The 26,030-nt window shown below is 32.1% G+C and overlaps 1 protein-coding gene across 3 annotated transcripts in view; it reads right to left on the bottom strand.

The window, feature by feature from the left end:
* Positions 1-26,030, bottom strand: part of LOC118199219 (E3 ubiquitin-protein ligase SHPRH) — a 248,889-nt gene that overhangs the window by 129,336 nt on the left and 93,523 nt on the right. For all 3 annotated transcript variants that reach the window (XM_085809803.1, XM_085809804.1, XM_085809805.1), the window contains exon 10: positions 6,672-6,835. In XM_085809803.1, the coding sequence (XP_085665929.1) occupies positions 6,672-6,835 (164 nt within the window). The remainder of the gene's footprint in view (positions 1-6,671; positions 6,836-26,030) is intronic.

The following is a 26,030-nucleotide window of genomic DNA, read 5'->3' as shown; positions in this document are numbered from 1 at the left end:
ACATCTACACAATCTTCCTGCAGTCCCTTATCAAGGTATTCTTACGAAGCACTGTATGTTATGTCTTTCCTAACAGGGTAAAGGTGCGAGTAATAGTGGGATATAATTCCTGCTGAAACAGGCATATCAAAAGTATCAGAAGCTGTCTGATTCGCAAGGTTTTGTTTAAGATATAATGTAGAGAAAATTAAATTGCTTTCAGAAGTCCAAAAGCGATTTTTTTTTATTGATATAACAAAGTATTAAGCCAAGTTGCATAAAAATAGTGAGAAATTTTAAGAATAAGAAATAGTCTGGAGAAATATATTGTAAATCGGTTTGGCGGGAGAGCGGTCGAAAATCGGAAGTCTCCAGCCTAAATTGGGAGAGTTGGCAACTTTGCTACCTCCATGCTTCTGAGGCCGTTCTTTGGCACCCATTCGATAGGGGATAAAGTAATTAAGCAAGGCTCTCCTCTCCTTAATTGCTTTTTCACACAGCTGGGGGCAAAAGAAAAGGAATGTAATGGTTTTCCGCCTGAATAGCCAACGGCCAGTTAGAAATCTGCATGACAAAAGCCCACAAGACAAATGCCCACTTAAAAACAGCACACATTTTCAGGAAATCCAAAATAGCTATGACTTTCTGGAAATTTTTACGAGTAATAATTATTATGATTAAGAATGAAATTTCAAGTGGGAAAGAAATTAAATAATTAATATGACTAAGAATGAAATTTCAAGTGGGAAAGAAATTAATTTATGTAAAATCCAAGTTGTCAAAATTTAACTAGATTATTTGAAACCGTGCTTTTAACTCACCATTAAAAGAGTGTTTGTGATAGCGCACACAAATGCTTTCTTAATCATAATAGAATATGGTACTTTTATTTTTGTTGTTGAAATGAAAGTTCGGCTTTAATTCTCCGTATTAAATTCATTATATGCAAAATTTTCTGCAGTGTTAAATTATTCATAAATTATTCTCTATATATGATGAAAATTTACCTACATTTTATACTCCTTATAATTTTGTAGAATTAAAAGAAGCAGTGTGGCTAGTATTCCTTTTCACCTCCCTTTGTCGGACTTGTACGAGGGCACTTCCATTTGTAGCGTAAATATAAAAATAAAGTTACACATACACATATAGGTTTTTAATTGTATTATTTTGATTGACTCTCTGTTCTATATACATATAGGTTTTTAATTCAGCCAGACCCAAAAATGAAATGTGTTCCGCTATTTAAATTAATTGTTCAATTATTTGTTATTAATTTATTTTTTTATTTCATCTTTATTCATGAATCTGCTTTGTGAAGCTGAAGAAAAAAGGGAAAATTTTAACGTACCATATATATAGGTGTGGGTTTTTGTAGTGTGGGCTTTTATCAGCATGCGCTTATATCTATGTGGGCTTATATTTATGTGGGCTTTTATCAATGTGCGCTTTCATCGGTGTGGGTATTAGTCGCGTGAGCAATTAGCGCAGTGGGTCTTTTTTGTGGGCTTTTGTCGTGTGCGCTTTCGTCTAGTGGGCTTTTGTCTGGTCACCATTTGACGAATATGCATTCAATTACATCTTCTCGGTATTACTAGATTAAATAACGAATGGGGCTACCTTGTCATTTTCGTACTTTTTCTTTTGAGCAACGCCGCGAACATGAGCTAATTACCTTAGAAAATCCTCCTCATAGGCTAAATAGCCCTCATATGCTATGTCACAGAAAACTCATAAATAATTATATTCTTTCCTCATGTTCATTTAAATAAACAATCAAACCTAATCACAATGTTTATAGCTGTTTCAGGAATTATTCAGACTAAAAGAAACGTACGCTAGTGCCTTGTAAGTGTTTCAGGAACTGAATTTTTGATAAGAAAATTGTAATCCATTGGATATGCATTAAAGAAAAAAACGGAAATTTGAAGTTATCATTCATGTCAAAATGATATAGATAAATCTTTAATTAAAAAATATATATTTGTAACAAAAACAGGATAAAATAAAGAAAATATTTCGACTTTCCAGTTTCATTATAAAGAAGTAGGAAAATGCAACTGGGACATTGATATGAAATTGAAAATTCCTCCAGTTTCATAGTATCGACCGAGCGGTGATACCGATGACACTAGTAGTTTGACCTGGATTCAAACCCCTGTGAACGGTGGGCTACATGGGAGTTTTAATGGTTTCCTCTTGTGCAACGTAAACACGAGATATTTTTTCTTAAAGAAGTCTGAGTTACTTTCAGTCTCTTTGAGGTTATTCATCCTGGAGAAGTGAAAAATATTCATTGCCCTGGCCGGGTCTCAAACATTGAACCTCTTGAATACGCGAATGCTTCCAGTTACATTACAAAGGCATGAGGAAAGGAAGAGAAAATATACCGTATTAAATTACCTAATCTAACTATCATAGTGTCTAAACTGTGCTATACTATTCTGAGGAAAACATCAAAGAAGTTTTTATTCGAAGGAAGGTAGAATTCTTGTAAATGAATTGTAAAAAATTTATTATAGCTTACTGTTTCTGTTTGATGATGGAAGGGGTAGTCAAATTTTGGACTTTTCAAATGAAAGGAAGAAAAATAATTAAAAGCAACAAAACTTTCTTTATCTGTGAAAATTTTGACAGTGTTCGAAGTGTTTTTCACCTTTTTAATACTGATATTGGAAGCATCTCCATCGTGGTAAAGCAAAATAAATTACTGAATTATTATGTCCTTTGGTTGCAATCGATTTTGGAATTATGCATTTGAAAATAAAATTATTCTAAAGAATTTTTCCTTTTATGAAAGTAAAAAATCCAGAGTTTACTGAGATCAACATATTAAGGAAAAGAAATATGATTTATCTTTCATACACAGAAACAATGAACACATTAGAACACATTTCAAGATGCCTGCAGTCACTGCACATATTCTCTAACAAACATCAAAGATGATTGCCTTGATTATATAATGGAATTCATGGATTTGATTGCAAGATTAAAAGATTTTTGCAATCACTTTCTTCATTAGCGACTTCAAAGCGATATCTAATGATATGGGTGTGGAACAGCAATTAAAAAGCGCATTGTAGTGATTTTATAGAAGAATAACACCATAAGCTTGAATTATTTTCTCGGTGATGGGATTTAGAATTTCAAAATTGATGAAGTTACTGAAAAAGAAGCTATACAAACTGATTATTTTATTTATCCATGTTATTTACATTTACAGAATAAAAGAAGAAAAAGAATAATAGTGAAAAGACTTAGACATCATTCTTTAAATTGTTACGCATTATTCATCAAATTAATTTTTGAAAGAGTTTAAAGAATAATGTAAGAGTTTCACTTTCACACAGTATTAGAAAATCTTTCGAAAAATTAAAGACAATTTCTTCTACATTTTTCCTTTTCGATACTCTTAGTGTTTGGTCTGTAATACCAGGCGAAGTCAGAATCCTTGAATGCAGCGGGCGGGGCTTCTTGAAACCCTGCCAGTGGGTTCTTTTCTTCCTTTTTTCCCATTCTTTTTTATTTTGACTCAGGGTAATAAAAATTTCCCGCCCTGTCAGGGAAGTTGTCCCTTCCTCTGAATGAGGTTCCAAAAGCTGTAACTTTTGACATTTTTCTTCTTTTGAGAAATTTTCTGAGCTTTCCACAAAGAAAAATTCTGATATTTAGTAATTTTCGATCTACTCTCTAAAAGTGCGCAATACCGAAAATGTAAATCCTATGTTCAAATTTAATCACATTAAAAATTATATTTTCTTAAGTTACTGAACAATAATTTGCAATAAAATATCAACCATTCATAAAATGGCATATTTTTAGATTTTTATCTCATTCATTTTAGAGTTTTGGATGTCCACTTGTGGGTGTATTCATCCATTAAAAGACGAGTGTGCACTCAAAGCATAACAATTTAAAAAGGTAGATGAATAAAGAGTTTAATTAATTATATATATTAAATGTGACATTTGATTACAATAATAAAATGATTTTACTGTCCGTGGTATGTATGCCTGTTAGCTTTAAGATGTATCGCTGCACTTTTCCTTCATGTGTCAAATAAATTAGCCGCATATTGATAACAAACTTTTCTCCGTCTTCTGCAGGCAATCTCTATACTCAAGCCATTAAAACTACTTTTCTAACATTCCCTGTAAGTTGGTGAACATACTTCATAAATCATAATTATGAGTGTATATATTTTACCATTATATTTTTTTATCAAATGACTGCTGTTAAAAAATTGCTATGCTTTATTCAAAATCACAGAATAGAATAAATGCATGCCAATAATAAATGCTATTTATTAAGCTTCGAAAAACCTTGATTGAATAGGCAGCATCAAGTCAAACATGAACAGAAGAGAAACACGCCGAAGCAAAACATAAAATTAGAAAAGCAACAACATTCTGTTTGGCTTAGATTTGGTCAAGAACTCTGTCGCTTTTGAGAAAAAACAGGTACACGTCCCACTGCACTGGCAAATTTCTTTGCTTCAGATGAAGAGGGACCTGTATCTGTTTGTATTCGAAATCCATTTACTGAACCCATGCTGTTGTTTTGCTAACTTTTTCTCAAATGCAATTAATAATGGTTTTATGATACAACTGTGTTAAAATATAAAAAAAAATATATTCCCATAAATTCAATTTATAGGTATCAGGTGTGCTAGGTTCATGCTTTTACAACACATTCATATTTCTAAATAGCCATTTACATTTACAAAATTTTATTTTTAATAAGAGCATTTAATTAAACTGGCATTACAGCACGATTTACTGACATTGTCTGAAATTCCATTATGATAAAATGCAATTTTGTAAAACATTATGTTGAAAATGTGAAATGTAGTCTCTCTCTCTCTTTCTTTTTTTTAAGAGTTTTTAAAAATAAAAACTAAATCAGTTCTAAGCTACTTCTGATGAACGATTAAATGCAAATTATTTTATTGCATTAGATGCATGAATATAAAATAAAACTAATGATTACAAATAAAATAAATTTTTAAAAAGTATGCAAAGAAAGTCTAAATTTTATATCTTTAATAATAGTTTTGAAAGCAATAATCTACATTTTTGGGATAAAAAGTCATTATATTTAAATTTAATATTCAGTGGTTAGGAAAAAGAAATTGCAATTATTTCATGGATGGTTGGCTAACTGTACAGAGCAAAGTATTCAAAGCTTATTTTCCTTAATGGAGTAATGACTTTGCCGGCGGAGAGAAAGTGGCTTGTATTTACATATAAAAAACACGTCTCATGAGTCAGTTATTTCGCTAAGATTTAAAAGATCTTAAAGTTGAACTACTTGTTTTCAGTGGTCTTATCCATATGGCCAGTAGCGAGGTCTTTTCTTGGATGTGAAACAGCGTAGCGTGTGTGTGTGTGATTATGGCAAAGCCTCGAGGGCTATCTGCCTAAGAGGAGGGATGCCTTCGTGGAGGACTTTCTAAGGGAAACTGGCTCGTATACACGTTACACATGCGGAAAACCACGAAAACGCCCATGCAGCCAGCCCGTTCGCGGGATTCGAACCTCGGACCGAACTACCAGTGTTCAGCGACTTTACCGCTCGGCCGCTGGTGGGTCTGAAACAGCGTTGCAAGTAAATTCATGGTAATCATGAACTTTGTGTGTGCAATTTTTCCTCAATCAATCGAGTATTTTCAATTATTAAATATCCATTTGTTATATATATATATCATTTCTATAGTAAAGTTTTTGTTTTTCTCTTCAGCTGCCTAAAAGGAAAACTAAAAAAGTACATCGTTAGAAAATCTCCATTCCTGGGGTATATTTACCAAATTCCATTAAATCATCCGTCTGTGTAGCTAAGAATTGAAAGTTAAATACCAGATTAATATTCATTTGATTTTTATATGTTACTGCTTATTTTGACTTTTCTGTTTATTTTTTGACTAGGCCAAATTCTGAAATAATTTCTGACTTGCTTTGTCAAATTCAATCGCGTCTGCAATGATAATAAAATATTGCATCAAATATGAATTTTTCCATTTCGTATTTTTATTCTGACAAAAAATTCAGTGTGGGTTCATAAGGATTCAAATTTTTGACTGTTTTTCTTAACTATATTGTAAAATTGAATGGGAAACAGAAGCAAAAGGACTGAAACACATAGAGGTGTTTAAAATTCCCAAACAAACGAAAGTGTGGGAAATTAAAAGACGTGACATAAAACATATTAAAAATTCTTTTTAATTACTCAGTTTTTAGAAAATAAAAAATAATAACAAAATTTCATCGAAGGCCTCAGTTTAAAATGTCGCTAGTGAGTTATCAGGTTAGAGTATTTGGATATGGCAAAGCACACGACGGCAGTCATCAGGGAAAGAATGTTTTCGTCAATGGCTTGCTAAGTGAAACTGGATCATATTCACGTTACACAAGCGGAAAGCCACAAAAAGCTCCATATCGCCAGGCCATTCTTCTAGACTCTAACCTAGATTGAACTTCCCATTCACGTTATACAATCAAAAAATCGCATCCCTTGTACAGAAACATTGTAAACACAAAACTAATCTTTAAGGCTATAAGTTATAAATGTAATAAAATGCTTTCTAGTATTGTTAAATTTGGCACACCTAAATGAATTTCCATATATAAATTGAATCTTAAAAGATCTAAATATTAATTTTCGATAATAATGGAGTCATTTTACGTTTTACTTACCTGTTCAATGACATTTTTCTTTGAAGTTCGCCACATTACCTGGTTCAACACAGAAACCATAGGATCAATATTTCCATTAACCAAAGGTTTCCAGAGGAGTTCATGAAACCATTGTCTGCTATCATAAGGGTCATATTTCAAGAATAGCAGCAAACCATAGATATCTATAATGAATAGTGCAGTTTAGGTCAAATGCTCTGAATTCAAATAAATATCAAAATATTTAAAATTTCTATAGTTTTCTATTTAAAATTTCTGCAGTTTCTAAGTTTTATTTATCAATAAATAATATCCGAAAAGTTATTTAGTTAGTTTTATGATAAATACAACTGAAGCAGTACAAAAACATATAAAACTTTCACTGAATCACATAAGCATAATTTGATTCTATGAATGAGCATCTTTCAGGCAGATGTAAAATTATTTTTTTTAAAAAAGTCATTAGTTTTATTCAAAGTTATCAACGTATTATTTGAGTCTCCAAAGAAATTAAATCAATGCCCTTCACAGAATTTTGAAGTGACTTGAAGAGATCAAAATCCAAGAGGGCAAGTTCCAGTGAATATAGTGGAAGGGAGACATTCATAGACTTTCATGATGGAATACAACTCGAACATTGGTCAGTTTGATACTTTTCTTCAATTTCTGCATTTAAAACTGTCATTAGCGAACGTTACATTTCCAAATTTGATGGCAACATTTTATAATATTCCATTCCTTTGTAGTCCCACCATACACAAAACATTACTTTTGTAGGACACAGCACCATTCTTAATGCTACCAAAGTTTTTTTTTTTTTTTTTTTCCTTAAAAAATTATTTCTTTTTTCTTATAACATTGTTCAGTATCCATTTCTCACCCTCCATAATTAGCAATTTAAAAAAAAAGCTCCTTTATTTTTATTTCAACTACGAATAACATGCAAAAACTCAAGCAAGTATATTATGTCATTTATGCTCTTTTATGGGATACTTGTGCATTATAGCAGATTACATACTTAATCTTCTTCAAGACATCATAAACTGTATTTTTTTAAATATTTATTCTGTCTGTAAATTCTTGAAAAGGATAATTTGGATTTTACGTTGTAGGGATTTATATTTATTTTAACTAATAATTTAAATTTTAGTTCAGACTATAATATAAGTCTGAACTATAAGCATTCATTCTCCTAAACTGTCAGGCCAGAATAGTTAAATTTGGTAGCGCACGTGACGAGAATACAAATTCTACTTTGAGGAGGAAAGTTTAAATATTGAGGTTTTAGAAGGGAAGTTAGAGAATTGGGCTCGAGCAGCAGCCTCTGCCATACGTACAATTGCTGATTGCTGGTTTAAGTGGCTTAAATGCATTTATCTTCTGCCGCTAGTTATAGAGAAGGGGATCAAAGTTCGGTACCTCGTTTAGCCCTGTAGGTTAGTTTAGCACTAGTTAAACATTTCAACTTTGGATTTTAAATTAACTGCTTTTCAGATACCGGCCAAGTAGAGGCGAAGTTTGTTAGAGTCGAGTTGACACAGTGTAAATTTCAAAGCGTTAATAAAGGGTTTGTATCCAGATAGAAGTTAACCCGCCTGGTTTTCTACAATATCCCTCCTGGTCCATATTTAACAATTTTAAAATTTAGCACACTCATTTAAATAACCTAAATGTATGATGTTTTCTTTTGCGCTACAGTCGTTTACTGAATTTGGTAATTAACTATATTGTACTTTAGATAGAAATTCACGTAGATATTCCACGTATTTTACGGTACCAAAACTTATATATTTGATAATAATTGATCTAAGTCTTCCCTATGTTTTCTTTGCATATGCGAATGACTTTGGTAAAAATTTGGTTCGATGTCTTCTCCTCTTTACTGTGTACAAGTGCACATTTTTGGTAAAAAATTTGCATAAATCTCCAATTACCTTTTTACTGCATTTTTCGTAAAATGTGCTTATTTTAATCTCATATATTTTATATAAATCTATGCAAAAATGTTCTGCATATTATGATTAAAAGATAAAATGTTAATTTGATATCAAATTTTTACATATCCACCTTTTAGGTATGTACAGCAATACGGAATATAGATAATTGGAAAATTTAAATGCAAAAAAATTAATTTCTATTCAAAAATTACGTAACACTTAAAGGCTGAAAATCACTTTTAATATTTCATTTCAAAGTGACTACAAAATATGCAATAAATTTTGTAAAGCTGAATTCTATGTTTTAAATCAAAGCTATTGTTCCCTCAGTTGAGCCGGATAGGGAAATGGCGCCACCCATACCAACAGCCTGGCTCATTGCTCGTTACTCGAGTCAATGTTCGTATTTTGCTCATATTTCCCTCGTATCTCGAGGTTTCATTGTACATTGCTGAATCCCGTCCTAATAACAGAGGAGTACCTTTGCCAGTGTTGTAACAGATCTAGAATGAATATTGTGTTAAATATGTGGAAAATGCATGCTTAAAGTACTGTTATTTTCTAAAAATATTCTGTATGTCTATTTTTTAAGGGAAGAAAAATAGCTAAAAGCTGTTAATTTATTATTAGTCCAAAGGGGCTTTGTCCCTAAAGGACTATTGTTTTCGTTTTGCGTTGGTTCACTATACATATCTGTTTCAGTTTTCAAACTGTTTCCACCAAATGTTAGAGTCCCTAGTGTGGGACTAATACTCTCTATCTTAGCTATGCCACACTAATACTCTCTATCTATGCTAAAGGCCAGTTTACATCTGTCAGAGCAGCTCGTAGCGAGCCGCTTGTCCGGGTGTTTCGAACCGAGTGAACGGACCTGTACAGTGATAGATTGTTTACACCAATCAGACTGGACTGACAACTCGCCTCCCTTTTTTTACAAAATGGATACCAATGTGGCAGCTGCAGGAAAGAATATGCATTGAACATACATAGATGTTCTTTGGCTGCAGTGCTTGAAGTCTAGGAAGCAGTTTCAAATGAATTAATTTCTGCTCTTGAGAGGGGAAAAAAAATAAGAAAAAGAAAAGGAAATGGGTACGTCACTGGGTAGCTTGCCGCGATGAATTAGGATTATCAAATGAACTATTAAATGAATTTCGGACGAGAATGTCCAAAGTTACAAAAACGTTATTGCATATCAGATACAAGAATTTAAAAGAAACTCAGTTTGAGAGAAGTTATTTAGTCAACTGCAGTTATTAAAATTCAAATTAACAAAGTTTTCTACTATATACAACTGTTTATTTACACCTAATTAATCATTTACAAAATAATGTAAAAGTAATAATGTGTTTTATTATTTATTAATAGAAAGAATATATTTATTCATCCAGAATCCACAGAATCAGTAGCTCTCTGTGCATGTAAGTAATTATGCACAGTTCTGACTGGAACTGTGTTATTTCTAGAGAAGAATGCAAAATTAACACATGGAATTCAAAGCTACCATTAACACGGCAGAAGTAAACTGTATAATATCTACCTAATTATTCAGAAAATCTTAAATAAATAAGAAGTAGCAAAAAACTTGGCCACATTACATATATTACCACAGGTAAAAGAATATATATATTATGACATAGTTCCAACAGGAAGATAGTTATCGCAAATTCTTACTTTTGGATCCTACTGAAATTTTGTTTCTGGACAACACACAAAGTGATATCAACAAAATTAATAATGGTTAAATATAGTGATTATACTTTACTTTTAAAATGCTAAAACGGATAGTTTAAGAAGATTAGAATTCATCTATCATAATTTGTATAAACCTTAATACACCTTCAGTACACTCACACATCCAAGCTGAATTGTAATGAATTATAGCCCAGAATGTTTTTATACAAAGCAAGAAATTTCAATATCCCCAATAAAACAGATCTAAATATTTTTTCATAATTCCATTTTTATTTTTATAGTTTATAATATCATATATTTATTTCATCCTCATGTACGGATGCTAGTAGAAAAATGAATATAAGCTCACATAATTATAGAAGTATGCAACATCTTAATGAAGCAGTGAAGTGTTCCCTAAAACACTTCATAAGATGTATATGCATTAAAAAGTGCCATGGTTTGGCTATCGCTTAATCTCGGCATTATAAAACTCACTGTCACGGCATCCCTGCGAACGCTGCTCGGAGTAACTGCCCGGATAAATTTTTCAACAGGTTCAAAGTAGAAACGAAAACGCTGAGTCATCTTCCCTAAGTTTCTACTCCGTCGAAGTGAACGTTTACATTTTCAAAGTAATCATAACGAGCTACTCGCTCCGAGCCGCTCTGAAAGGTGTAAACTGACCTTTATTCTCTCAGTAATTATCTACATTAATTTAAAGTTAAATCTTAATTTGGAATACAAGTTTAAATGCAAAAATTATTTCATTTCGTATGAATAGCTTACTCAGAAATTATGTAAAACCACAGTGCTTTACTTCGCTAGTGCATTCTCATTAGAATTGATGAATTTAAAACTTGATTTTGCCTTTTCTATATTTTCAAGTGAGCATGTGATTGCATCCTAACTAATTTAATTACCGCGAATGGCCTTAGGACATAAAGTTGAACTATCTGGCAAAAATTCTATGTAATTGTATCCCAGTATTGAAAAAAACATTCAAACTGATAGAAATAGCTGAGACTTGTTTTTAAAATGAAACGTAAAAGGTTACCAGCGAGGATATTCCGTTTGGCATCAGTTGTACCATTTGGGCCGACTTTATCGCTTGCACCGACAAAACAGAAAAGTACCAATATTTGTTTGACAAAAGTAAGGTGTAATTAAATTTAATAAGTTGGAAATACTGTCTGTCTTTCCATGAGTTAAAAAATAATTTCAAATAAAATTTCTTTTTTCAGTTTTTCATGTTGTTTAATGTTATTGTAATCTGATTTATTATATTTAGTCACATATTCCATCCCTCTTTGCACTATAGTATATAATTCAAAGGACTTATCAGTTTCAGCAATAATTTTTTTTTTTTTACCAGTATACATTCTTACCATAAGTCTGTTTCTAAATCATATCCTGAAAAATTAAGGAGTAAAGTACACAAAGAAGGAAAATATGCAAGTAAATAATGGCATTTAGTGTTGTTTATGTGCCTAATATTTGTACTAGATTGTAAAAGTTATAAAATTCTATTAGCTTTTATTCTTTTTTAAATTGAGATGCTTCTTTGCACCCAAATGGTTAAAGCCTTCCAGAACTGGTACTTTGATCTAACTTCTATTCTTAATAAATAATCCAGCTGCATACAGTTTACTCAATTTCCACCATGTGTAAGGTAAACAGTATTAGCTGTTTTTAAATATATCTTTTACAACTTTTCCATCAGGTAGATTTCTTTCATATTTTACCTTAATTGAGACATCGTGCTAATTAAGAATTTATTAAAGTTAATATGTTAAGTTTTTGTGTGTATAATTCATTTTAAGTATGTGCAAGCAAATGCATACATTAACAGTTACGTAGAATTATGTTTTGGGTATCTAATTCAGAAATTTTTTGGCTGTTTTTAGAAGATTTATTAATGATTTATACCATATTAATAGTGGTAAAAAAATTCTGTGGCTTTTATATGAGAGTATATATTTTAAAATAGCTGCATGATATAGTAGAGGTAAAAAGCTTCATATGGATCATAAATTAATATTACGTGGGAATTTTTCATTTATTTAATAAAGAAAATATTCAAGCCATAATTAAATTTTTTTTCACTGGATTATTTGCATACAAAGTTTGCAGAAAATATTTCCTGCAACAGAAGTGACAACTTTTATTTTGCCAAGACAGGAAATTTAGTTAGTGAAAGCAGTAACCCTATTTTGAGATGTTAAATAGGAAGGCAAATTTTTGAATTTAAATTAATTTTTGAAGGAAGACTTCATTTAGTCTTGCTATCATTCTACGTGGCTTTTAACTTTTTTATGGTATTTATAATTTTATTGTTATTCAGCTCTCTGTTTGCTTAGAATGCATATGAATCTACATTCATGTGCATTCTAAGCAAATATTAACTTAAAATATTAATATAACTTAAAATTAATATAACTTAAAATATTTTATATTGCAAACTGAGATGACATTGTTATCATAATTAAAGATTTGTATTCTGATTCTGGAGGAATTTACTGGTAATACTTTTGATTGTGTATTGGTTTCTGGTTTATTGAAATGTGTAAAATAGCCTGTTAATGCATATACGTATGTTAATGACATGTATATGTTTATGAAGTATTCTGTTATATGTATGTAGTGTTGTGATTAGTTTTCTGCTTACTCTTTATTTAAGAAAAGTTATCTGTAAGAAAGTAAATATTCTTTACTACATGTAGGAGTAAAATTGGAAAGGCTAATGCAATATAATTAATAGAAAATTAAGTTTTTTCTTGTGTACTTAACACATTGACTACCAGTTACTAGAGTTAGATTGATAGTTATTGCCACCCATATGGATGTAAATTGTATCCAGATGCCAACATACTTATTATAAGAAATATGATTTAAAAATATTAATAAAAGATAATTATGTGATCAATAAGTATTATTTAAGCCTTTTATTAAAGAATTTTTTAATTACGTGCCAGTGCATGATTGGCACTACATGTCAAAATTTTCCTGAAATGCCACATTACGCGCTGGCGCGTGGAATGCAAAAAATAAGTGACATTACGCATTATTTTTATATCAATATGTATTACAGACAGTTATACATATTACAAAGGAATTTATAACAAGAAACTTACAAAGACGTTATACAGATACATCTAGAATGTTATCTGTGTATTATCTTTAAACAATCTAAGCAGTACCCGGGAGATCCTTCACAAAATTTGCAAACATATATTGTATCTTTACGTTTCCCTTGGAAATAGCAACTTTTGCATTGCTTTCTTAGAATTTTTCCTTCTTTTTTTTCTTCCCGTGTACTCAGCACATGTTCAGATTCAGACTGATCACACACAGGAGCACGAAGAACAGATGGCTGTTTTAGTAAACTTCGTATCACAGATAAATGGTAGTCATACAGTGATGTATTTTCATTGAAATACTTATTATAGATAAAGTGGGAATTGTTCATCATTATTTGCAAAATATGCACAAATATTTTCATGGGCCACCCAATTGTTTTTCTCTCACAAGGACAATAAACAAGCATTTGATCTTGCTTATCAATACCGGCCATAAATTTATTATATTGAATTACAGGTAGAGGTTTTGATTTAATTTCACCTTTTTGTTTGTTATTTCCACCATATCATTTTTATACAGTCAAAAGTCTTTAATCCGGACTCGTCAGGACTTCGGCGATTCCGGATTATAGATCATCAGTTTAAATCTGGTAAGATGGCATGCAGAAATTATAAAATTAAAAATATGAAACCGTAATTTATAAAATAATGAGCAATTATGATCTAAAGGGTATCAAAATTTACAAAAAAAGAAGCCTAATATTTATTTGTTTACTTTATTAAACATTTCTTTCAATGCGCTCATGCGTAAAGCATACCTTACGCTTAGCCGAAATTAGAAAATTGCAACCAGAAAACTATTCGATTTGTATTCGTGATATTTATAATGACGAGGAATTCGATTTAAATCATATCAAAGACGGAGTACATCGAGATTAAATACTACATTTAGTAAGGAATTATAAGCCAAATAAAATAAAAACATCTGCTCTGAAGATAACGATAGTGCTGACAGATCATCTTCCAGTTCATTGCATGCCGCGACGTCCCCCCCCCCCCCCCGCGCAGAGCAGCGTGAAATTGATAAACAGATTTCGAAACGGTTAGATAAACAAAGGATATGCCTTTATCCATTTTTTGTAGCAATTCGTTTTTTGTTTGATGGACATCGAAACATTCTTTCGTTTTCTAGATCCTTTGGGAGCTCCAGCATCGGAAATTCGATTTGACATAATCGAAAGTTCAAGCTTACTTTTATAAAATTGCTCTTACAGTCTGCAAAATATAATAAGCCGGATTCAATTCGAAGATTAAAGAACAACACAATCATCAACATTAACTGAAATAGATAATTAGATAATTTTAGCTTATACCGTCCGTTATACATTAAACGTGCATGCGAAAACGTATTCTGCGCTTGAGCAGACGCATTTGCGCAGTCATAAATGATGCTAAAGCAAAGTTTAAAGTTTAAAGAAATTAAACATTTAGCAGTGGTAGCAATGATAGCTCCCTGAGTTATGTTGTGCAGACATTGAAGACAATAAAAGATTTTTGAACTTAACCAATTTATTAACAATATAATAAAAAATAAAAACACATAAAATAAATTTCAACAATATTAGAGTATTAGGCAAAACATAACATAATCATCATTCATCAAATATTTTTACCTGTACTCCAAAACACTGGCATTCTATACAAACAAATTTCAAAAAAAAATGAAAAGGTCCTAAATAGTGACTATGCCGCCTAAAATTAAAGCAGGCTACCCATTCCATAAGTCCATAATCAATGGTCAAGAAAACACCTGAAAAATTTTAATGTGAAACCACTTAAAACCAGCCTAACGCCGTTTGCACTTAATTCCACCCTCCTTGAAGAAACATGGACGCTGCCTACGGTAGTCACTCACAGGACAGCCCCCGGAACTGAAGAACTTCACTCTGGAACCATTATCTTGTAAACCGGAATCAAGGCATCCTTTCACCAGACTGCAGGCATCCTTTGGAAGGGGCTGGAAACCGCTCACACACCAGCCGGTAAACCAGGAACTAGAATGGCTGAGCCAGAGCGATGCGAGATACTTATAGCAGAAGTAGGAATGACGTCATCTCACGGCAACCAATCAGCTATCGGCACGAATCGGCTTTTCAGATGACGTAACATTGTTTCATTTTTGCATCTCAATTAGGTTGAGACAGTCCGTTTTCAATGCAAACAGTGGCAGCAAGAAAAAGAAGTAGAAGTAACTACTATGTTATATTAAAATAAAAACTAAACTAAATAAACATTTCAAGGAGGAGAGATGATGCAAAAAAAAATTTAAAAATAAGCTATATTTTCCAACAAATGCCCCCCACATCATCATCTCCGACCTGAAATAAAAACCGAATGCCAGTATCTTTACAAAAATTCAAAACAAGAATAAATAAATATCACAATTTCATTCAGAAATTTTTAAGAACATTTTTCTTTGGGAAAATCTTATCCCATTATTCAAAAATTTTACCGTAGCAAGAAAGTCCAACATGTTACAAAACAATACAAAGTCATATATATGATCATACGCTCAATACATTTACCCAGGGCCCTGGTCACTCATACAACATTCTACACTATACAATTTTACATTTACCTAATATCCATCATATATGACTTATAACATATTTTTCAAATTAACAAAACTCTTAATTTAAATACACACAAAAACAAATTTCATAAGAAAATTGTTCCACAAAATTTTACCAGATTATACTTAGTCAGCGGTTTTGTCATGGGATCAGCCAGATTATCTTTACTTGGAACATATTTTAAATCAAAAATTTCCCTGTTCAATAGATCACGAATGAAAAATAGTTTCACATCTATATGTTTTGTCCTTGAGTTTTCAATGGGTGATTTTGTAAAACATATAGCAGCCATGTTATCAGCAAACAATATTGGCCTCGAAACATAGTTACTTGCAATTTTAAACTGAATGCATTCATCCAAAATGTTTTTAAACCAAACTAATTCTTTTGCTGATTCAGTCATGGAGATAAATTCAGCCTCCATAGTAGATAAACTCACTCCCCTTTCTTTAAACGTACGCCAAGATACAGGTGATTCTCCCAACAAAGCTATTTGTCCACCAATAGACACCATATCATCCCTGCTTGAAGCAAAATCTGAATCTGAATATATATTGAGCTTCAGTTCCTTGCATACCAGCTTGAGTTTGTGCTGTCTGGTATTGGAAACGTACCCTAAAAGTTTAAGTAATCCTTCCCAGTGAAACTTACCAGGATTGCTTTGGAACTGAGAAAATATATTAACAGCATAAGCTATATCCGGACGAGTACGATTGCAAAGAAACGATAGATATCCCAAAACATTTCTATAAGGATAATTCATCATTTCAGTCATTTCTTCTTGTGTACTGGAACTTTGAGACTTTGAGTATTTCACACCTTTAGTAAGGGAAGTAATTTGTATTTTAAAAGACTTAAATCGATTAACTATGTCTTCTATATATAATTGCTGATGAATTAAAACACTATTTTTCTCATATTCAAATTCCACACCCAGAAGCTTTCTTGTTTTACCTAAAATTTTCAAATCAAAATGTGATCAGGACTTTTAATATCCTTTTGGCCTGAACTTCACTTTTCCCAAACACAACTATATCATCAACATAAACCAACAGAATGACAAAATCTTTAAAACGATAGACACAATTACACCACTCAAACTTGATGAACCCTAGGTTACATAGTGTTCTATCCAACTCGTAGTACAATAATCGGCCACTCTGATGTAAACCATACAAGGCTCTATCTAATCGACACACAAAAGTTTCTTTATCTCGCTCTACAAAACCCTGTGGTTGGGACATGTAAATTTCCTCTGATAAAGGAGCGTAGAGATAGGCACTTTTCACGTCACATTGTATATTTGCCCATCCTAGGTGTGCAACTAAAAGGGAGAAAAAGAGCCTTATTACTGAAAAGTTGACTACAGGAGAGTAGGTTTCATCATAGGTATCGTATTTAATTTGCCGATAACCCTGAGCCACTAAACGAGCTTTAAAACGAACAATGTTTCCAAATTCGTCACGTTTAATGTTAAAAATCCACCTGCAACCTAGTGGAGTCTTGTCTTTAGGAAGTGGAACCAGATGCCATACCTTATGCTTTCGCATGTTGGCCATTTCCTCTTCCATTGCCTCTATCCATTTAATCTTTTCTGTGGATTTCATTGCCTGGTTATAAGTGTTTGGAATTGAAACATCTAGTCAGCTATCTCGGGTATACGACGCTGAAGGAGTACCAGTTGGGTCGATTTCACCACTATAAGTATTGCTTCCCTTGAAATCAAACAAGGTAGGATCATACTGAATATTATGTTCAGTGCAATACCTTTCTACATCATTTGGTGATCGTAGTCTTTGATTACACCCCCTCTCAAAATAATACACATCCGTACGAGTGCCGTCTGGCCTTGGAACAGGTTTACGAAGCCAAGTTACTTGTCTCAATGTAGATTGAGTGTCAGTGCCAATTGTAGAAGAAGGTACATTGGTATCGGTTCTTTCCTCTATTTCAGGAAAATAGCCAACTGGAGTGTCAGTAGATTGGAACTCTACCCTTTCTTCAGATTCCAAATCAGGTAGGGTGCCCAGTGCAGCTCCACTGCCACTTTTCTGCATTCCAATCGACTCTTTAAAAGTAGCATTTAGGGTTTCTACTACCTTTTGCTCATTTTCCAACCAAATCTTGTACCCTTTTGTTCGTACACTGTACCCAATCAATCGGCTCTTTGTTGCCTTGGGATCGAGTTTAGAATTTCTTTTAGCCTTTGGAATTCCCACATAGGCAATCGTTCCAAATGCCTTAAGATGACGTACTGATGGTTTCCGCTTAGTGTATAATTCGAATGGGGTTCTATCTTGGCCCTTATGACAAATTCTATTAAATGAATATGCAAAATACATTATTGCATCTGACCAAAATTCAGAACTCATTCCACTATCATGTAAGATTGCACGTACATTATTTAGAGCTGTTTGATTAAATCTCTCACAAACTCCATTCTGTTCTGGAGTATAGACATCTGTAACTTCGTGCTTTACACCATTTTTATTACAATATGACCTGAATTGATCATTATCATATTCTTGCCCATTGTCAGTCCTAAAGTATTTCAACTTAAGGTTCAAAGATCTTTCTGCACGTGCTATATGCCTTTCAAATACTTCAAACACCTGACTTTTCTCCGCAATGGGGTACACTACCACATAACGAGAATATTCGTCAATAAAGGAAACGAAATAACGTTCACCATTCCTACCTGGAATGTTAATAGGTCCCCATACATCAGAGAAAACCCTTTCAAGCGGTCTCTTTACTTGAATACCTTCTAAAGGTCTATAGGAGATTCGTCTTTGCTTATTGATTTGGCAATGTTCACAAAACAAATTAGGTGAGTGCTTTAACACAGGAAGACCTCGAACTGAATGTCTCTTACTAGTCCTGACAATAGTATCATAATTTATATGACCAAACCGACCATGCCATAATTCACTGTTATTATTCTGAACTGCGAATGCCTCAAATTTTACAGATTTGCCCCCCTTTTTGATTATTTTCGGGAACACATGATAGTTACTTCCTATCAACTTAGCCTTGTACAAAGTTGAATTCTCATCATCAGTAACTTTAATTTGCCCATTTTTACCATAAAATCTTGCTCCATTGATATCCACCCTAGGTCCAGATATTAAATTTCGTCTTAGTTCAGGTGAATATAACACATCTTTAAGCAAAATAACCATATCCCCAAATTTCATTTTAACAGTACCCTTCCCATGAATTGGAAAAGTTACCCCATCAATAGCTACTAGCATATTCTCATTTTTCACAGGAGAAAAAGTATCAAACAATTCACGATTTTTACAAAAATGATGAGATGCAGCCGTATCAAAGATCCAACTATCATCATTTTCTTCCAAATTGTTAACATTGGCTTGAGCTATAAAATGGGACTGTGCATGGGAATTATTACTTTTACTCAACTTGGGTTTATTCTTACACTTAGAAGATGTTTTATTACTACTAGATACAGCTGAGGAAACAGAAGAAGCAGGTGAGGGTGATCTGGAAAAATTACCTCTCATTCTACAGTATTTTTGAATATGACCTGGACGGCCACATTTATAACACTTGAGCCCTTTAATCTGCTTAAATTTGGGTTCACAGTGAGTACTTTGAACTTCTATAGTCTTATTGGAGTTTTCCCTATCCATCTCTCTTAAATTAAGACGCGTTTCCTCTGCTAGAATTTCAAGTTCAACATTTTTAAAAATGAACTTTTCATCTGGCCACCTCAAAATATTCTGAACTACTTGATCAAATTTATCTGGAAGAAACCTAAGAAACTGGAAACATATATATGAGTCTCTTACAGCCTGATTAATATCAGCTAACTGTTCAGTTACTCGTTTTAATCTAGAAGAAAAGAAAATAATACTTTCATTTGGCTTGATTTTGCAATTTAAGAACTCTGAAAACAGGGACATATGTCTTGACCTATAATCTGGCTGGAAATATTTGGCAAGCGTATTCCATGCCACTACTGGGTCATCAATTTCACATATCAAGTTTCTATATTCAGGGCTTACATTCATATAAATTAACGATAATGCCAATCGACTTCTATTTTGAAAGTCGGCAATAATTTCTTTTGCAATACCCTTAACATCATCTAAATCAGGACATTTCTCAACACCTTTGACCAAAAGCCATGCATTTTTTTCATTCAAGACAAACTTCATATCTTTGGACCATGTAAAATAATTACATGCATCAAGTTTAGCAATATTATGCATCACACTAACAGTAGCCATATTTGAATTTTAACAAAAACCGCCCCCCAATCTCTTAAGTCCTAAATTAACTTTAAACTTCAAAAGTCTGCACTAAAAATAACTCAGGAGCTACTGGGCCCATAACCAAAATGATGCTAAAGCAAAGTTTAAAGTTTAAAGAAATTAAACATTTAGCAGTGGTAGCAATGATAGCTCCCTGAGTTATGTTGTGCAGACATTGAAGACAATAAAAGATTTTTGAACTTAACCAATTTATTAACAATATAATAAAAAATAAAAACACATAAAATAAATTTCAACAATATTAGAGTATTAGGCAAAACATAACATAATCATCATTCATCAAATATTTTTACCTGTACTCCAAAACACTGGCATTCTATACAAACAAATTTTAAAAAAAATGAAAAGGTCCTAAATAGTGACTATGCCACCTAAAAATAAAGCAGGCTACCCATTCCATAAGTCCATAATCAATGGTCAAGAAAACACCTGAAAAATTTAAATGTGAAACCACTTAAAACCAGCCTAACGCCATTTGCACTTAATTCCACCCTCCTTGAAGAAACATGGACGCTGCCTACGGTAGTCACTCACAGGACAGCCCCCGGAACTGAAGAACTTCACTCTGGAACCATTATCTTGTAAACCGGAATCAAGGCATCCTTTCACCGGACTGCAGGCATCCTTTGGAAGGGGCTGGAAACCGCTCACACACCAGCCGGTAAACCAGGAACTAGAATGGCTGAGCCAGAGCGATGCGAGATACTTATAGCAGAAGTAGGAATGACGTCATCTCACGGCAACCAATCAGCTATCGGCACGAATCGGCTTTTCAGATGACGTAACATTGTTTCGTTTTTGCATCTCAATTAGGTTGAGACAGTCCGTTTTCAATGCAAACAGTGGCAGCAAGAAAAAGAAGTAGAAGTAACTACTATGTTATATTAAAATAAAAACTAAACTAAATAAACATTTCAAGGAGGAGAGATGATGCAAAAAAAATTTAAAAATAAGCTATATTTTCCAACAATAAATGTCTTGCGCACACGCGTAAAATGGCTATGCGCATGCGTCTATGCGGCGCATGCGCAGAAAGATTTTAGCTTTGAGGTCCGGATTATGGGTGTCCGAATTAACGACTTTTGACTGTATTCATTGGAAATGTAAGTGACGTCTCTCTTATCCTGCCACTTTGCAATCATCACACCATTAGCATACTTTGCTACAGTTTGCCCTTTCTTCAGTTTTTCTTTTTTTCTTTACCTCTTTCGGAAATGTTTTTCTGTTTTTTCTGATTGTCCCAGTGCAATGAGTTTTCCTATCAGCAAGACATTTTGTCAGTTCATAGCTGTTATAATAATTGTCCATAAATATGCTATGTCCTACATCCAGCATTCCCTAGAGTAAATTCATAGCTACTTTTTTTGCATGTTCTTTTCCACCAGAATCATCCAATATGCCTGTATATATCATAAATTTCAGAACTATACGATCAGGAGTTGCGATCATGTACAACTTGATACCATATTTGTGACGTTTATTTGGTATATACTGTCTGAACATAAGCCGTCCACGCCACAATACCATCGATTCATCTAAACTAATCTCACGCCCTGGGTAATATATTTCAGATACTGGCGCGTTGAACAAATTCACCATATCTCTTACTTTATACAGTCGATCCTTTGGAAGCTCTGTATTCTGATCTGGGTTTTTTGCGAAGTGCAATGCCCTCAGTAACAACAAAAACCGATTCCTGCTCATATTTTCTGAAAATGCAAGTAAACCAAACAGTGAATCTGTTTTCCAGTAATCTTGTATACGGTTGATTCGTATAGTTCCCATATGTATGATCAATCCCACAAATACCAAGGGTTCCTCTTTTGTGGTGCTCTTCCAAGCATTGATGCGAGAATGTTTCTTTTTTTCTTGCGAAAAAGTACTTTATGAGCTTAATCATTAGTTTCAGCAACTATTTCTTCCAAGATACCATCAGTCAAAAAATGACGAAAGAAATCTATAGGATTGTTACCTGAAACAGGTTGGAGCAAACACTCGGATTTTATGAAAGGAAATTTTTTCATTGATGTTGAATCGTTTTCCCAAATAACGTTTTCTGCCATAGTTGAATCATCCTGCTGACATGCAGACTCTTGCACGATTCGTTCTTCATCATCATCAGAATCTGAAATATCATGGGTACTAGTCGGAGGAACGAATTCTTCGTCACTGTCATAACTAAAATCGCTCGGGTGCTCATCCGACAGCTCAGCCAACAGATTTGCTATTTCATCATCCGTAAGAGACTTTTTATACTGAACTTTTCTTTTTCTCGGATGCAAAGGCCCTGCACTATCATCTCTCTAACTCATACTAAAAGATTATTTTTTTAATAAAAAATAAAACAATAATTTTAAAACCACGATTATTTATACGTGGTTTCTATTCGATTTGTAATTTTCACTCCATGTCAATATGAGAAGAAATGCCCTGCATGCAATGCCAAATGAACTGGAGAATGAATAACAAGTACAGGATTTTCCCGCGCCAGCGCGTTACTGGCTGCTGAGACATCACTCCACATCACGCGTTGGAACATGATTGGCTCCTTCCTAATAACAAAACATCACGCGCTGGTGCGTGATTGCCAGTCAATGAGTTAAATACAAATATAGCCATTAAAGACTTTCTTAACCTTGCAGTTCTAAACAAATCTTTAGGTATTTTTTACTTGAAGTTATAGGCATTGTATAAGGTATATAATTGAAGTTTACTGTGCGATAGTATGAACTTAAATTTTTAATTACTGAAATGTAAATTTTTAAATATGAAATACTCAGTGCATTTTATATGCATCTTTTAATACTTCAACTATATTTAAAAACTGAAAACATCTGAAGTGTGAAATTATTACAAATTTTTCTTTTTCTTGTTCAGGAGCTGTTCTCAAAACATTGGGTGACAAAGAATTCACTTTTACAAAAATCGAGCAGGATATTAAAGACAGCGAAATATAGAACAAATATGGCGAAGCTGAATTAAATCTATGTTGAATTTTATTATTGAAAAAATTATGCTCTTCAGATTTAATGTTAGTTTTTATTGTTTAACAGTAATTGCAGTTTTCGAATACCTGTAAAATAAACCTAATTCTTAAATTAATTTCATGTGTATTTCTTTTGCAAGTATTACAGTTCATAATACTTCAAACAACTTGATACTTGTTAATTTATATGGGATATGTTCATATTAATTTTATAATTTAAATAACTCATTGTCATCATATGAGCGTAATCTAAAATGCACAGCATTTGACAACAAATTAATAAAAAATTAGCCAACTTCTAATTGGTTTCTTTTGACCAGTTGCCTCCTTTTAAATCATTTAATACCATGCAGCTATGTGATGAAAAAAATAATTGGTATGTCCACATCAACATGTACATTTATAATGATGTCATAGAAAAAGTCGCATGACATAAATATTTAAAAACTTCAATATTCCTAAACAAATTAACTTTTTAAAATTTTATCTGGTATATAAGATAAAATAAAGAACATATTTAGGTAATTTTGAATTTGCATAATTTTATGAACTTATTTATGAAATTAATAGTTCCATTGTAAAAGGGAACTTTTGAAAAATGCCTCGATAAAGCATTTCTTTTGTAGAGGTGAAATTTTAGTACTGATCTATTATATTTATAAGATTTTAAACTGAGAAAGAAAACAATAATAGATTACAATACATTGCAAGATTGACTGATAAATGTAAAATTTTTACATATCATAATTATGTGTGTAAGTAAAACAGAAGTTACTCGATTAACTTGCATGCAAATTAATATTTTCTTTAACATGTTTGGGATAAACTAAATTTTAATAAATAAATATGTATATATTTGTGTGCACATTTTTGGTAAAAAATTTGCATAAATCTCCAATTACCCTTTTACTGCATTTTTCGTAAAATGTGCTTATTTTAATCTCCTATTTTTTATATAAATCTATGCAAAAATGTTCTGCATATTATGATTAAAAGATAAAATGTTAATTTGACATCAAATTTTTACATATCCACCTTTTAGGTATGTACAGCAATATGGAATATAGATAATTGGAAAATTTAAATGCAAAAAAATTAATTTCTATTCAAAAATTACGTAACACTTAAAGGCTGAAAATCACTTTTAATATTTCATTTCAAAGTGACTACAAAATATGCAATAAATTTTGTAAAGCTGAATTCTATGTTTTAAATCAAAGCTATCATTCATTTACATGGCATAAGATAATGTCCTTCGGAAAAGCAAATAATTTATTTAAAGTGTTATTTAGCAAAAATGAATTTAGTAAACAACTGTTTGCTACAGTTGTTGTTTACTAAATTTAAATTTATGAAATGAATTTAGTAAACAAAAATGTAAATAAATGATAGCATTAATTGATTTAAAGCATAGAATTAATGTTTATGAAATTTATTGCATATCTTGTAGTCATTTTGAAATGAAATATTAAAAGTGATTTTCAGCCTTTAAGTCTTGCGTAATTTTGAATAGAATTTTTTTTTTTTTTTTCCCCCATTTACTAGTGCATTTAAATTTTCCAGTTATATATACTCCGTATTGCTGTACATAACTAAAAGGCAGATATTTAAGAGTTTGATATAAAAATGATATTTTACCTTTTAAACATAGCATGCAGAAAGTTTTTGCATAGATTTTTATAAAAAATATGAGATTAAAATACGTACATTTTACAAAAAAATGCAGTAAAAAGGTAATTGGAGATTTATGCAAATTTTTTACCAAAAAATGTGCATTTATACACAGTAAAGTGGAGAAGACATTGGATGAAATTTTTACCAGTCATTCGCATATGCAAAGAAAAAACTTAGGGAAGATTTAGGTCAATTACTATCAAATAAATACGTTTTTGTACCGTAAAATACGGGAAATATCTACGTTAATTTCTATCAAATATATACATTTTTGTACCGTAAAATACGGGGAATATCTACCTTAATTTCTACCTAATATATACGTTTATATACAGTAAAAAATTGGGGAGATTTACGTAAATTGTTACTAAATATATACGCATATGTGAAGCAAAAAATTGAGATTTACTTATATGCAATAAATATACGTAAATTTTTACTAAAAATATACGTAAATCCGTGAAATTTACGTATATTATACGTAAAAGTTGCAAATGAACAGCAGCCTCTCGCGTAAATATACCTAAATTTTACATAAAAGTTACATATAGTACAACGTCAAAATGTACGTAAATATCTAGTAATTGCCACTGGGCACTTTTTATGATATTTTTACGTTCAATTTCAACGTTTTTTTATATGAAAGGCCATTCGTAAATTGCACATATTTTTCTCATGCAATTTACGAATGCATGCTGCCTGGGACCATACATTTCTTTATTTGTTTTGTTTTTATGTATGTATTGTTACAAATAGGTAATTTTAGTAGAATTATAAGTAAAAGTGTCCTTAGGTAATTTTAGTAGAATTATAAGTAAAATTGCTACATTTTTCTGGGTAATGCTGCACGATACAAATTTTAGGAGAAAGCTATGCCAGAAAAGTAAGAATATAGGGGCAAGTTCATTTAACATACAGTAAATACGTATCTTGGCACTTTGACAACATATTGCTAGGCTTACAACGGTTTCATCAACTTATTTTGTTGCCAAATTTAAAGACATTTTGGCCAAGTTCCCCTATCCTCATAATAAGTATTGTAACTGAATAAATGTAACTGGCCAGTACATTAGCTGTAATCATAATTCTACCCTGATA

The sequence above is a fragment of the Stegodyphus dumicola genome, chromosome X2 (genome assembly GCF_044657685.1).
Source record: "Stegodyphus dumicola isolate Sdum_Otavi_A_Nest chromosome X2, ASM4465768v1".
Lineage (NCBI taxonomy): Eukaryota > Metazoa > Arthropoda > Arachnida > Araneae > Eresidae > Stegodyphus > Stegodyphus dumicola.
Note: the sequence above shows the minus strand (reverse complement) of the source record. Positions and strands in the feature narration are given on the sequence as shown.